Source organism: Chanodichthys erythropterus, chromosome 17 (genome assembly GCF_024489055.1).
Source record: "Chanodichthys erythropterus isolate Z2021 chromosome 17, ASM2448905v1, whole genome shotgun sequence".
Lineage (NCBI taxonomy): Eukaryota > Metazoa > Chordata > Actinopteri > Cypriniformes > Xenocyprididae > Chanodichthys > Chanodichthys erythropterus.
In genome coordinates, this window is record NC_090237.1 from 5,038,139 (window position 1) to 5,054,129 (window position 15,991).

The window sequence follows — 15,991 nt, forward strand, 5'->3', positions numbered from 1 at the left end:
AGGTGAATGAGACACTGCACCATCCAGTAAAAACGGCTGATACGGACTCGTAACAGTCTCTGTACCACAATTAGTATTACCGCCAGTGTGCACCAACGCTGCACTTTTAGGATGTGAAGCAGTAGTTTTCTGTTTCCAAGCCCGGCACTCAGAAATTATGTGATTTGGGTCCCGGCAGAAAAAGCAAGCCCTCTTGACATTCTTTTTATGGGGCGAATTTAGTTGTGTGCTAGGTTTAGTGTGTGGCAAGACAGATCTCACATCCTGGTCCGTATTAATGCTAGTCGAGAACATTGCATTACGTCGTGGTGTAACGAATACGTTCCGGTGCGTTAACGTAAATTCATCCGCTAAAACGGCCGCGTCAACGATAGAAGTCACTTTCTGTTCGTTTAAGTGAATTACCACCTTCTCAGGTACACTACTCTTGAACTCCTCAAGTAAAATCAGCTCCTGAAGTTGTTCAAAAGTAGTGATCCGATTAGAAAGACACCACTTCTCAAACAGAGTGCGCTTTTCTCGGGCGAACTCAACGTAAGTCTGTTTGGCAGTTTTGGCATGTGAGCGGAACTTTTGTCTGTACGCCTCCGGTACTAATTCATACGCTCTAAGTACCGCAGCCTTCACAATGTCATAATCAAGTGATTGTTCTAGCGGCAAAGCGGAAGAAACTTCCTGGGCTTTCCCAGAAAGGCTGCACTGTAATAACAATGCCCACACATCTTTAGGCCAACACAACTTCAAGGCTATGCGCTCGAATGTAACAAAATAAGCATCCACTTCGCTTTCCCTAAATGGTGGAACAAGTTTCAGATACCTGCTAACATCAAAATTTGCATTGGCTTCGGCCTCATGCGAATCTTGAGGTGTCGCAGAATGGGTATACGACGGAGAGCTAGCAGAAATACTTCGTGAACGAGGCAAAGGTACAGGTTTACCTTTCGGTTCGGGCACCTTACGTTCCAACTGACGCAATCGAATATCACGATCAGTTTCTGCCTCTATAACACGCAGTTTAACGAGCATTGTCTGATGTTCTTGTTTCTTAATCATGTAATCAAGCTCTTTCATCTTAAACGCTAACAATGGGTCACCAGAAGGCTCTACCACAGGGACACTAGGAGGGCCATCATCTGACACCGCTCGCTCTGCTACGTCAGGCGAAACCTCCTCCCTGGCAGAGGATTCTGGCAAAATTCCCATCTCTTCAAGTTTTTCACGAAGCACTTGCTTGATAACATGTTTTACTGCGTCTGCAGGAACAGTAATATTGAAAAAGTTAGCAATCAACAATAAATCCTTTTTCCTACAACGCTCAAAGACCTCTGTGGTAGGAGAGAGAGTGAATGCAACTAAATCAAACTCCATCTTAATACCACAGTTCCCTCTACCACAACAAAAAAAAAACTGCCAAACAGTTTAGAAAAAGTAGACTTACCGGCGAATATGAGTGTCTCGTTATTAGTAACGGGAACGGACGAGCCCCCAATTGTTACGTTCCCCTTCTAGTCTAGGAGTTAGAAGGGAAGGCAACAAAAGAAAATAAGATAACTTATTAGAAAAGGTAACGCAAGGATGAAAAAAAAAGAAAACGTGGAGGACACACTTCAGCCTCAGTCTCAGAGGGAAAACACAACACCACTTTAAGGGAAAGTCTAAATGTTTATTTCCTTATACCAAAAAGAGCTTGCCAGAAGGAGAACATGAGGGAATAAATTCTCAGGAGAGAGTATACCTAAAACAACAAACAAAACTGGAGCTAACTAAGGTTTAGAGAATCTACTTACCCTACTCAAAAACAAAGATGAAAAAACAACAACACAAACTTCCCTGAGCTCCCTCTTTAAACAATAAACAGGAGAAAACAATTGTACACAAAAAAAAAGGCACTCTCTCCCTACGATTCCCAGATAACCCAATAATGATTGAGTTAAATGATACAATACCTTCTAGTTACCCACACATGGATTAACCCGAAAGCAGGCTAAAGAATGATGCTAGCACACAGAAAAAGTATAGGCCCACACCTAACTCAAAACCTTTAACCCTCAGTCACACACAGTACACTCAGGCAAACAATTTCAGTTTCCACTCTGAGGCTGGGGAGAAGTGTTCCTCAGCGCAGGATCTTCAGAATGCACCATATATACAGCTCTGCTCAGACTCAGGCATGCTCACAACGAGTTGCAGCTGGTGGCAATTAACCTGAGTACGAGAGTGAGGGAGAGAAACAGGGCACAACACAGCACAGGACACACACACAGGGATATGACAGTTACACACCAAAACACTCTGGGACGTAACACCAGTAATGATACATTACTGTATAATTTTAACAGTGGTGTATTAATTGTTACTTTAATATATATATATAATGCAAATTTATACTGTTAGTCAGTACACTCTAAATACAATACACTGTAAAAAATAAAACAAAGATTATTAGAGCACATTTTACAAGACCGTTATTTCAGTTTTTATAGTTTGAAATTTCACATTTAATTCAATGTTGCTTGCTGTTTCTTTGTAAGTGTTTGAGAAATTTAGCAATTTCTGAGAGAAAATTGTTTCTACACCATTTATTTCAGTCCATTTATTTCCATTTATTTAAAACATCTTCAAGCACTATTATTATGAAGCACAGCCCTGTAATACATGTAAACACAGCAAGAAAGAACAATAAGTTCATATGGAAAGATGTTTTTAGAAACATAATGACGTCAGCAGTTTAAATCAACCCATCATTCACACTTTAATATGAGCAGTTTATGGATGTGTGTTGGGGTTGATCTCTGTGTTCAATACGAGCTGATCGTCATTTCTACTGACCTAAAGACTGTTATGTGCTTTCATATGAAGAACACTGATTTCTTGTAATACTAATGCCAAATCAGACTAGATGACAGCACAAAATGTGATTTTTAAATAAAATAAAATGCTGTTAGTTGTAGAAGGTCTGCAGTTTACATTTAAAAACCAATGATAAACATTATTTGACATGGAAATGGAGTTTCTTACACCTTTGAAAAGACACTTCATGATTACAGCACTGCTATATTCTCATCTCCATTCAGACTAGAGCTTCATCAACATCACATTAGTGATCAATTATGAGACAAATTCAAATTGTGCTGTAAAGTAGTTTTAAAGTGACAATAGTGTCATTTTATATGAATGAGAGACTTTAATACAGTGCAGTCAGAAATGTATGTTATTTATACAGTTATACAGTATTTTATACATACATATATACAAGTTAACAGAGTTAGTGTATAACTCACATACTGTACAGTCATTATTAACATTTATGAAACCCTGTCTTAAAAAAAGCTATAATTATTAATCTATCAGTCTGTATTCAGTATGTATAACAAGAAACACAAACGGTGTCTCTCTGTCCGCTCTCTGAGCTCTCTGCTTCAGGACCCTGTGGTTTCTGCTGCGTGATTCAGATCAGAGGAGTTTATAAACACTGTGGTGAATTTCTCAAGTTACAGTGGAGAAAGAAGAGAGTGTCCGTGAGGAGAGTGTGTGGAGCCGGACTCAGAGCGGATATTTGAATGGAAATGGGAGTTTCCTCAGTAAAACCTGTAAATCCAAAAATAAAAGTCAATTATATAAAATCAGACATTCATTTGAAATAATACAAATCTGAAATATACCTTAATTATTTTAATACAGATCAATTATAAACAAGCCAAATCTCTGTCAAATATGCTAAATGAAACTGTAAGAGCTGAAAATGATTGATACATTAATAACACCCACTTTATATTAGCTGTCCTTAACTATTTACTTACATCAAAAAGTAATTACAAAGTACTTATTGTTTTTATATTGTGTTGAAAACACTTTTGCTGCTATTGAGGTTGAATATGGGTAAGGTATGGGTAGGTTTAAGGGTGGGTTAAGGCGTAAGGGAACGGTCAACAGTGTAATTATAAATGTAATTACAGAAATTATTTACAGATGTAATTAAATGTACTTATATTTTTAAAAAATACCTGCAATGTAAAAACATTGGATTGTACTAAATTATTAATTTAAATGTTAGTACATAGTTGTTAAAGACACCTAATATAAAGTGGGACCAAATATGCATATAAATATATAAATGATCATCTATATGAAAACATGAATATTTATTTGATATTATTACTTACTGCAGTGTCTCTAGTTTACAATGTGGAGATTTTTTCAGAGCAGTGAGCAGTTCACGTCCTGAATCTCCTATTTTATTCCCAGACAGATCCAGTAATCTCAGGTGCGAGGGGTTTGATCTCAGAGCTGAAGTCAGAGCAGCACAATCTTCATCTGTGACTCTACAATCACACAACCTGTAGAGAACAATGACACACTCTTCACTCTCTCAGTTCAGATCAGGGGCCGTATTCACAAAACATTTTATCTTACCACTAAGAGTTCTCCTAAATAGCAGTAAAAGTTCTTAGCTAAGAGTTTTCTCTTAAAACCTATTCACAAAGCTGCCGAGACAAACTTTTACTAAGGAATAGACTGAAGTCTTAAGCTAAGAGTAAGGGCAGGGATGACCTCGTTGCTATGGAGTAAACACACAGTGATTGGCTGATGGGGGAGGAGTCAGCGATTTAATCATAGAAATATTGTAGAATGAGGTGTCATGTTTCCACATTAAAATAAAGGTTTTAAAATACAAATGTTGCCCTATTCAAATAAATATTTTTTAATAAAAATGTTGCCATAGTCGAAATAAAATGTTGCCATATTGTTGCCATAAAGGTTTTAAAATGTAGGCTAAGTGTCACTAATTAAACTAGTATATACAGTTAATTGTCCACCTCTTGGATGTCTGTATCTCAAGAGAATGCAGAATTCAAGCGACAAATTATGTTTTATAAACAAAGTTTGGGAGAAACACATTTAAACCGTCTTTCTTATCAGCTCGAGAGGAGAAATATATACACAGACGAGAGCCGACTCGCCTATAGTTACTTCGACAGTTTTCTGCATCCCTCTGCCACCCCGTCCCTCACTCTCTGCTGGGGATACGGGGAGAACTTTGGGTTTGGAATAAAATTCCAAGCTCGGAGCCCTCGATCCCTTTGGACAGCACACTAAATATGCTTATTATATATATTTATATTTTTTACTCTATTCAATCGTTTGTAAGTGTGACTCATGAAAACCATTGCCACAGGTAATCAGACAATATTTATTTATTTGTTAAAGTTTTTTTTGGCGTCTCATCATAGATTCAAATCTATAAATCAAAATGTATTGCATTTATGAAGAAAGAGTTCAGCACCTAAGGCTCTATTGCTATTGCCTCAATGGTGTTCAGTGTCTTTGGGTGGATTAGGACTGTTTATGCTTTGGTCTTAGTGACTTAGAAGTCCTCTTGACTACTCCTAACGTTTCACAGATTTAGGAGCTAGTTTGAGTGCTAAAATGCTTTGTGAAATACTCTTAGAGCAAAAATTTAGGACTCCTAAAATTAGGACTGACAATCCCATTATTTTTAAGAGTTTATCCTAAATCGGCAAGTTAGGAGCTACTTTTAGCCTTTAGATGTTTTGTGAATACGGCCCCTGATCAGTTTAGCAGTGAATCCATTATTAAAGAGAAAATACAAACTTAAAGCAAAAATTATCATGTGTTAAATCATTGAGATCTGAAATGTCACAGAGCACAAAACATGATCATGTGTGTGTGTGTGTGTGTGTGTGTGTGTGTGTGTGTGTGTGTGTGTGTGTGTGTGTGTGATTTTACAAAATTAAAACAATACTTTAGAAAATGTCAATGCAGAAAGATGAACGTGATGAACAGTAAGAATGAATCCAGCATGTTCTTCATTTCTCAGTTGTGTTGAGCTCGAGTCTGTTTAAAGTCAAGAGACTGAAATGTTGATTGTGTGAAAGTGTGTATTTCAGTGTGACTCTCAGTCCTGCAGTATCATGTGACTGAGGAGCAGCTCATGTGTTCAATCATTTACAGCTCAATCAGCTGAACTCACAGCAGCAGAAAGAGGCTGAACACTTCAAATATACTTTACATTGTGATTCATGTGTGAGAGTCAAATATGATCTTACCACAGTATCTCCAGTTTACAGTGAGGATCCTGTAGTACATCAGACAGCAGATTCACTGATTCTCCTATTTTATTCCTAGATAAATCCAGTTCTCTCAGGTGTGACGGGTTTGATCTCAGAGCTGAAGTCAGAGCAGCACAACCTTCATCTGTGACTCCACAACACATCAAACTGTAGAGAACAATGACACACTCTTCACTCTCTCAGTTCAGATCAGATCAGTTTAGCAGTGAATCCATTATTAAAGAGAAAATACAAACTTAAAGCACAAATCAAAATGTGTGATAATTGAGATCTGAAATGTCACAGAGCACAAAACATGATATATGTATGTGTGTGTGTGTGTGTGTGTGTGTGTGTGTGTGTGTGTGTGTGTGTGTGCAGGTTCATATTACATTTTGGGGACCAAATGGTTGCCACAAGCATAGTAAAACCTGATATCACCTAGACTCTGGAGTCCAGGCAGCAGCCCAATGGGGCAAATATAAATATACTTTTTTATATATATACTTTTAAATATACTTTTTTTTTTTTTTTAAATGTAAAAATGCTGAATGTTTTCTGTGATGGGTAGGTTTAGGGTTAGTGTAGGGGACAGAATATACAGGTGCTGGTCATATAATTAGAATATCGTGAAAAAGTTCATTTTTTTTATTGTAAATTATTTTTAAAAAATGGAACTTTCATATATTCTAGATTCCCTACATGTAAAGTAAAACATTTAAAAAGATTATTTTTTAAAATTTGTTGATTAGAGCGTACAGCTAATGAAAGTCCAAAATCCAGTATCTCAAAATATTAGAATATTTACATTTGAGTTTCATTAAATGACCATCCCTACAGTATAAATTCCGGGTATCTCTTGTTCTTTGAAACCACACTAATGGGGAAGACTGCTGACTTTGCATTGGTCCAGGAGACAATCATTGACACCCTCCACAAAGAGAGTAAGTCACAGCAGGTCATTACTGAATGTGGTGGCTGTTTACAGAGTGATGTATCAAAGCATATTAAATGCAAAGTTGACTGGAAGGAAGAAATTGGGTAGGCAAAGGTGCACAAGCAACAGGGATGACCACAAGCTTGAGAATACTGTCAAGTAAAGCTGATTCAAACACTTGGGAGAGCTTCACAATGAGTCAAATGAAGCCAGAGTCAGCACATCAAGAGTCACCACACTCAGACATCTTCAGGAAAAGGACTACCAAACCACTTCTGAAACAGAAACAACGTCAGAAGCATCTTACCTGGGCTAAGGAGAAAAAGAACTGGACAGTGAACAGTGGTTGAAAGTCCTCTTTTCAGACAAAAGTAAATTTTGCATTTCATGTTGAAATCATGGTCCCAGAGTCTGAAGGAAGACTGGAGAGGCACAGAATCCAAGCTGCTTGAAGTCTAGTGGGAAGTTTCTGAAGTTAGTAATGATTTGTGGGGGCCGTGATGTCTGCTGGTGTTGGTCCATTGTGTTTTATCAAGTGCAAAGTCAATGCAGCCATCTTCCAGGAGATTTTGGAGCACTTTATGCTTCCATCTGCTGACAAGCTTTATGGAGATGCTGATTTCCTTTTCCAGCAGGACTTTAGCACCTGCCCACAGTGCAAAAAACACTTCCAAGTGGTTTGCTGACCATGATATTACTGTGCTTTATTGGCCAGCCAACATGCCTGACCTGAATCTATGGTATATATTTAAGAGAAAGATGAGAAACAGTCGATCCAACAATATACAGATGATCTGAAGGCTCAATAGTGCCTCAGCAGTGCCACAGGCTGATCACTTCCATGCCACACTTCACTGATGCTGTAGTTTGTGCTAGGAGCAAGTCATTTGCTGTAATATGTGCTGCCGACCAAGTACTGCCGACCAAGTACTCTTCCTGTCCTTCACCTCAAGTCAGAATTGTGTTAAAATTAGAGTTATAGTACTCGAGGCCGGTCTTAAGACCATTTTTTGAAGATCTTGGTCTTGTCTTGGTCTCAGACTGAAAGGACTCAGGATTTTATTTCAAGACCGGAATGATTGCAAAAAAGTACTTGTAAAAGATATTGATATTTATATTATAACATATGATATAATTAAGCAATATCACAAGAAAGAGGGCTGTTTTCACATATATGAGCACAACTACAAACTTGATATTGTTTTTTTTACAAATGTTCAATGAACAAAATTTTATTTTTAAAACTATAATCTCAACATTATTTATGAATTTGTAATTGTTCCAATTCAGATGCAACTTCTGTTCCACCTCTGCAGTGTAAAGATTAATTTTGTTGTTAGTGATTTCAATCGATTGGTAACAGCTTATTCTAATGGTAATTATTGATTAAAAATAAGACATTTCTCAGGCAGTAAAAGTGGATCTTTCAGAAGGATTTGAGGAGTGCTAGTCTGGTCTTGGTCTCAGTTTAGGTGGTCTTGACTACAACACTAGTTAAAAAGCTTTAAACTTTGAAACTCAATCAGCTGAACTCACAGCAGCAGAAAGAGGCTGAACACTTCAAATATACTTTACATTGTGATTCATGTGTGAGAGTCAAATATGATCTTACCACAGTTTCTCTAGTTTACAGTGAGGATCCTGTAGTACATCAGACAGCAGATTCACTGATTTTCCTATTTTATTCTCAGTCAGAATCAGTTCTCTCAGGTGTGAGGGGTTTGATCTCAGAGCTGAAGTCAGAGCAGCACAACCTTCATCTGTGACTCCACAATTATACAACCTGTAGAGAACAATGACACACTCTTCACTCTCTCAGTTCAGATCAGATCAGTTTAGCAGTGAATCCATTATTAAAGAGAAAATACAAACTTAAAGCACAAATCAAAATGTGTGATAAATAGGGGTGTAACAGTACACAAAACTCACGGTTCAGTACGGGTTCGGTACAGCAGGTGGGGAAAAAAACTAAATATAAATTTGCCTTTTTCATGATTAAACAGTGGTTTATAATTTAGTTATCTAGTTATAATTTAATTTAATATATTTAAAGTTTCTTAAAGATAAAAAAAAAATTATCTTTGCTGATGCTATAAACTATGTAGGAAGCCCTTACTTGAACATTATGCTACTATAATATTAAAGGTTAACAACAGAGCCCACACTATAAATCCAATCGCTTTTTATTTTTTAAATATAATAATCAACACTCAAATAACAAATTGTATGCAAACATGTAAGCTTGTCACAGAGACGAACTCCGTGATTCCCTCCTCTGTCCATCGGAGGGAGCCCTCGCCCGAATACTGACACTTACATGCATACACTACATTTCCCATCAGCCCGTACCTTGGACTAATTGCCACACCCAGCTGTAGATCATTTACTGGACTATTTAAGACTCTCATTCACACCACATCATCGCAAAGTCTTGTATTGCCATGGTGTACATTTCTGAGCGTTATTATTCTGTCTGACTGCCTGTTTCTGATCCTGTTTGCCACCCGTTTACGTTTCTCTGCCGCCTGCCTTTGGACTGTATATTGTTTACTGACCTGTGAGTGTTATCTGCCTGCCCCGAACTATTGAATGTGTCCTGACCATGATTCTGCCTGTCCCTCACCATTCCTGTTTGCCCCTGTTCGACCTTGCCTGTTGTACCACGCTCTTTTCTAATAAAGCTTGCAAATGGATCCCAGCCTGAGTGACGATTCATTACAGAAGACTTTGCCAGTACAAGATCCAGTGGCTTTCTCCCACCTGTGTGCGACCATGTCCGCCCAAGCCAGCCAGCTCGCTGCACACCAGCATCAGCTCAATCGCCTCACTTCACTCACTGAGGAACTGGTGAAAGCGCTACAAGGTCTCCAAACACCTGCTCCAGCGGCGCCTCTGCCACGCTCGCTGGTCTCTGTTTTTCTCTTGCTTCCATTTCACCGTCACTTACCAACCAGGCTCCAAGAACGTCAAAGCGGATGCTCTTTCTCGTCAGTTCAAACGTGAGCTCACAACACAAAATCCTGAAACTGTATTACCTGCTTCTCTTGTCGTTGCACCCATACAGTGAGACATTATGACTGAGCTGGAACAAGCTAATGCCCAGAACAAAATACCGTCTGACTGCCCACCTGACAAAGTCTTCGTCCCAGAGGACTTCCGTGGCCGCATACTGGAGATGGTTCACAATCTACCTTCGTTCGGTCATCCAGGTATCACCGCCACAATACACCTTCTGCAGAACTGCTTCTGGTGGTCTACATTAATTAAGGACTCAACTCAATTTGTAAAACAATGTCGCCCTGGTCCAGAGTATCATCCCGGCCAATGGGTATGGTTATCCACCCGAGACTTGCGCCTCAAGCTTCCCAGCAAAAAATTAAGTCCAAGGTACGTTGGTCCATTTCAAATCACATGACAAATCACACCAGTATCCTTCCGTCTTGCCTAATCACTTTCGTATTTCTCCAACATTCCATGTCTCACTGCTCAAGCCTGCCGATGGTCCCAGCGAGGAGGGGGAGGAGGTGTCCGGTGACCAGGGCCCCCTACCCATCATGGTGGAAGGCGAGGAGGTTTATCGGGTCCGTGAACTGCTGGACTCCAGGCGTCGAGGAAGAGTTCTCCAATATCTGGTTGACTGGGAGGGGTACAGTCCAGAGGAGCGCTCGTGGGTCAACGCGGATGATATCCTAGACCCCAACCTTGTGGAGGAATTCCACCTAAACCATCCTGAGAGACCAGCCCCTCGACCACGTGGGAGACAGAGTCACAGAGTCTGTCACAGAGACGAACTTTGTGATTCCCTCGCCCGAACACTTACATGCATACACTACATTTCCCATCAGCCCGTACCTTGGACTAATTGCCACACCCAGCTGTAGATCATTTACTGGACTATTTAAGACTCTCATTCACACCACATCATTGTGAAGTGTTGTATTGCCACGGTGTACATTTCTGAGCGCTATTATTCTATCTGACTTCCTGTTTCTGATCCTGTTTGCCACCCGTTTACGTTTCTCTGCCGCCTGCCTTTGGACTGTATATTGTTTTCTGACCTGTGAGTGTTATCTGCCTGCCCCGAACTATTGAATGTGTCCTGACCATGATTCTGCCTGTCCCTCACTATTCCTGTTTGCCCCTGTTCGACCTTGCCTGTTGTACCACGCTCTTTTCTAATAAAGCTTGCAAATGGATCCCAGCCTGAGTGACGATTCATTACAAAGCTGCACTTAAGGCAGATTTTGCATTAACTTTTAAATCTAATTATAAAATTACATTTTACTCCAATTCAGTGTTGAAATATAATAATTTATACACAGTGGCTGGCATTTTCATGACAGATTTATTTAAACATAGGCCTACATTAAATAATCAAGACGTCACTAACAGGTAAAGTAAAATATAATGAATATATAGGCTAATACAGTGCATATATTAAGCGAAAGAGTTAATTTCTCTGGCAAACTAACAAGCTGTGGACAGTGAATGGCTTTTCTGATGTAAATGCTACATGACATATTGTTTACAAGCTTATTTATACAAGCTTATTACAAGTTTCTGCCGTTGAAACACTGAGTGATTACAAGATATTACACATTTCAGTGAGTTGTACTGTATCTTTCAACATACCTTCACATGTTCATTTAAGATTATTCTGTAACTAGCATTAAAGAGGAAGAGATGATCGCGTTCACTCGCGCCGTTTGCCGTTTGAACTGAGGTGCCTATACAGTGAACTGTCATGCCACATTAAAGCGCGCCAAAACGGCACTTTCTGTTTGAATTTCATGATTTCGTGGACAGAATTTGAAGGATGACACTTTGTTCCCATTCAGTCAGTCACGTTAGATGTTACGTCGATACTGACGTAATGGGGTCCCCATTACGTCAGTATCGAAGTAACGTCTCCGTTCCCTCCTTCAGGGAACAGGGGTTACAATAGTAACCTAGACGTTTCTTATTGAAAGTAACAAAACGCAGAGCTTACTGTGATTATTCGTGGTTAATGGTGGTTTATCACTAGAGGTGTAACGGTACACATATTCGTAGTGAAGCGTTTCTGTACAGGGCTTTCGGTTTGGTGTACTGAATGCATTACATCATTGAGATCTAAAATGTAACAGAGCACAAAACATGATATGTGTGTGTGTGTGTGTGTCTGTGTTTGTGTTTGTGTGTGTGTGTGTGTGTGTGTGTGATTTTACAAAATTAAAAACAATACTTCAGAAAGTGTCAGCTGAGGAGCAGCTCATGTGTTCAATCATTTACAGCTCAATCAGCTGAACTCACAGCAGCAGAAAGAGGCTGAACACTTCAAATATACTTTACATTGTGATTCATGTGTGAGAGTCAAATATGATCTTACTCCAGTATCTCCAGTTTACAGTGAGGATCCTGTAGTACATCAGACAGCAGAATCACAGATTTTCCTATTTTATTCCATGTCAGACTCAGTTCTCTCAGGTGTGAGGGGTTTGATCTCAGAGCTGAAGCCAGAGCAGCACAACCTTTAACTGTGACTCCACAACATCTCAACCTGTAGAGAACAATGACACACTCTTCACTCTCTCAGTTCAGATCAGGGCCTCATTTATAAAACTTTCTGTAGATTTCATCCTAAAAGTGTATGTACGCAAAAAAGCTAGATTCTGTGTACGCAAAAAAGTTTCCAGATTTATAAAACCATGTGTTCTGGGTTACTACATGTTCAAAAAATGTAGGTTTTCTGGTTTAATTCTGGTCTAAAGCTCAACAATCAGATAAATTGAGTAGTTAAAGGTGCTCTACGCTATCCTGGGTGGAGTAAATTCCTGTTGACGTTCAAAGTGTTGTCAAATAAAACAGAGGCTAGCTAGACCCTCCCTCCTCCTCCTCCCCCTACCCTCCGTGCTTCCTGAAACAGTCATGAACGCACATTTAAAATCATTCTTGTCGTTTATTGGCAGGAGCATGTTTATTATGTTTCATGGTCCAGCCTGCACCAGGTAGTTTTTATGGAGTCAAATTAATGCCTTAAAGTTTTGCACAAAAATAAAGTTTTGCAAAACAAAACAAAAAAAAAAAAGTATTGAGTGGAAAAAAATAAGTTTTGCAAACAAATATAATAAATTACAAAATAAAATAACATAGCGCAAAAATAAAAATATAATCAATTACAAAAATCAATGACAGCTGTAATCCTATTTTATCTTTGCCTCATATTTGTCATGCTCAAACCTACTAAATCATTTGCAACGCTCATTTTATTCTGCGTTTCAGTCAAGCTTGCGCTCACAATACCGGTTTTCCTCTTTATGGCACTGGTTTGACGTGGGGGTGGAGTCAAGAAACGGGGACACGCCCCTGCGAAACACATCATCCGCAGGAGACGTAGATCGCAACAGAACAGATCAAGCATAGACACAGAGCGCATTTATTATAATCTGAAAACCACGCCCACCGGGGGGAAAACAATCCAACCGTCTCCATTGACTTTATATTGCGTGAGGCTGCTCTTGTCTTTTCTGACGTATTACAAAAAAACTTAATTATTATTTTTTTTTTAATGTGTATAGCGTTTTTGGATAATTTATTTCTTCTCTATCTATCTATCTATCTATCTATCTATCATAACTTTATGGAATTTATCTATAACCATTCATCAAATTCTAACATAACGGAGTGATTCTAAAAAAAAAAAATTCTAAAATTTGAAAACGCCAGTAGGTGGCAGCGATTCAACGTTTTAATGAGTGAGCTACTTAAATCGTTCATTCATTCAAAATCAGATTAATTAAGGAAGAAACCAAACACAGATGTGAATACTTTTGTCATTGATAAGATACTATTGAAAAATGAAGTAACAAAACAGACGGCTGTTTTAGTAACTGGTTACAGTTACACTGTTAGTTATGGCTAAATTGCAATGGATTAGCTAGTTAAAATATATGTGGAATGTACTTAGCTATTACAATGTTTTCATACCTCCTTCTCAGTACATGCTTTATTCTTTTTAACGTCCCTCTTTGGACAGAAGTTTAATATAGTCGGCTGGGCAACGGTTCTCTTCATTTTTTGGTGCTACCCCTGCTCTCCATTCAAACATTAGAGCTCCACTCGCGTTGTTTTGGTGAAAGTGCGACGCGCATTGGTTGGGCGTTACCAATCGGTTCAATGGAGGAGGTATTTTTTTGACTAATTTATTATGACAAACTCATATTCGATTAGAAACAAAATTATTGTTACAAAATAAATGAATTATACATATCTTAGTATAGATCTACTGTGATTTTCATGTTGAAATATTGGGGGGGTTGTAACTGATGGATTTGAATATTGGGGGGGGTTACCTCCCCCCCATCCCCCCCGCAAACTACGCCCCTGCCTCCAACGCATTTCTTATAGTAATATGACCCGTTGCGCTCTGTCTCACTGCCTGTATCCACTTTTGTGTCCTTAAACATTTGTTTTTTGCGATCTGCGTCTCCTGCCAATGACGTGTTTTGCGGGGACGTGCCCCCGTTTCTTGACTCCACCCCCACGACAAACCAGTGCCATAAAGAGAACTGCGCAGAAAAGTGCAGCGCAAAGGAAAACCGGTATCGTGAGCGCATGCTTGACTGAAACGCAGAATAAAATGAGCGTTGCAAATGATTTAGTAGGTTTGAGCATGACAAATATGTGGCAAAGATAAAATAGGATTACAGCTGTCATTGATTTTTGTAATTGATTTTATTTTTATTTTTGCCCTACGTTATTTTATTTTGCAATTTATTATTTTTGTTTGCAAAACTTATTTTTTTCCGCTCAATACTTTGTTTTTCCTTTGCAATTCTTTATTTTTGTTTGCAAAACATTTTTTTATTGCTCAATTCTTTTTTTTGTTTTGCAAAACTTTATTTTTGTGCAAAACTTTAAGGCATTAATTTGACTCCATAAGTTTTTGTTGCCGTTTTTGGAGCTTGTGGCGACTACAGAGACTGCTTTTTTTTGACAGTGTGTTCAGGGGACAGGCTGATGGCAGATAGTGAGACTGAAACATCGTGGTGACCGAGCTTTTGCTATTGCCGGGCCAACAATCTCCCTGTCTCCATCCGAACATCACCTTTTTTTGTCTGTTTTTAAATCTATGCTTAAAATGAAAAATGTATGCTGGGTTGAATGTTACTGAATTGGTTTTGAGTATTTTCTACAATTATGTACAGCACTTTGGTCAGCCCTTGATTGTTTTTAAATGGGCTTTATTAATAAATGAAAGAAAGAAGAAAGTACACCAGAACCTGCACAAACATCCCTTTATAAATCCCAGTCAGAGGAAGATTGTGTTTACGTGCATCTCCTCCCCGAAATCACAACGCCTAGTTTTACTATTCATAACCTCATCTGCATATCATTTACATGCATATTCTCATCCACGTGACACCATGTTAACAGAGTCAAAGGTACAAGACATTGGAAAATATTAGATACGGACTATAAATGCCGATTGTGCCACACACATTACATTGATCAAATCATCCAATATCCTCTTTATGTTTTAGAATAAATATTTCAAAATATCCATAAAAACAAAATTGTAGCTATAAAATATTTCTCAGATAAAGTTTTTAGAATAGAGATTCATTCATTTCCACTGGCCAAATAGTATTTTAATTGTTTTAAACACTTCAGATCAAATCAAATTTATGCAGTTTTACTGATAATGTAATCATATCTTTTAGGAGGTTTATAGGCTATTTTTAGTGGAAACAGATTGGCCTATACTTGCTTATTGCAGAGTAAATATACAATTGTCTGACTCTGTGCGTCACTGACAAAGTATTTTAAAGAGGAAACATGCAAATCTTGCCATAATATTGAAGTAAGTGTGCATCACTGATCATCGTTCTCACTAAAATATTTAGTCATAACATGAGATCTGCAGTTTAGTTTCTAGAGGAATTATTGTGCTCCTATCACTCCTCACTGTCATTAAAACAGCGTGTCACAGAAAAAGTGATCA

The 15,991-nt window shown here is 38.5% G+C and overlaps 1 protein-coding gene across 4 annotated transcripts in view; it reads right to left on the bottom strand.

Annotated features, from left to right (window-relative positions):
- Window positions 1–1,631: 1,631 nt before the first annotated feature.
- LOC137004419 (NACHT, LRR and PYD domains-containing protein 3-like) overlaps window positions 1,632–15,991 on the bottom strand; it is a 31,752-nt gene continuing 17,392 nt past the window's right edge. For 3 of the 4 annotated variants that reach the window (XM_067364716.1, XM_067364715.1, XM_067364714.1), the window contains exons 6-10: window positions 12,377–12,547; window positions 8,621–8,791; window positions 6,069–6,239; window positions 4,164–4,337; window positions 1,632–3,588 (exon numbers count right to left, since the gene is read on the bottom strand). In XM_067364716.1, the coding sequence (XP_067220817.1) occupies window positions 3,579–3,588; window positions 4,164–4,337; window positions 6,069–6,239; window positions 8,621–8,791; window positions 12,377–12,547 (697 nt within the window). In that variant the 3' untranslated portion in view covers window positions 1,632–3,578. The remainder of the gene's footprint in view (window positions 3,589–4,163; window positions 4,338–6,068; window positions 6,240–8,620; window positions 8,792–12,376; window positions 12,548–15,991) is intronic. The other variant, XM_067364717.1, reaches the window with a different exon arrangement.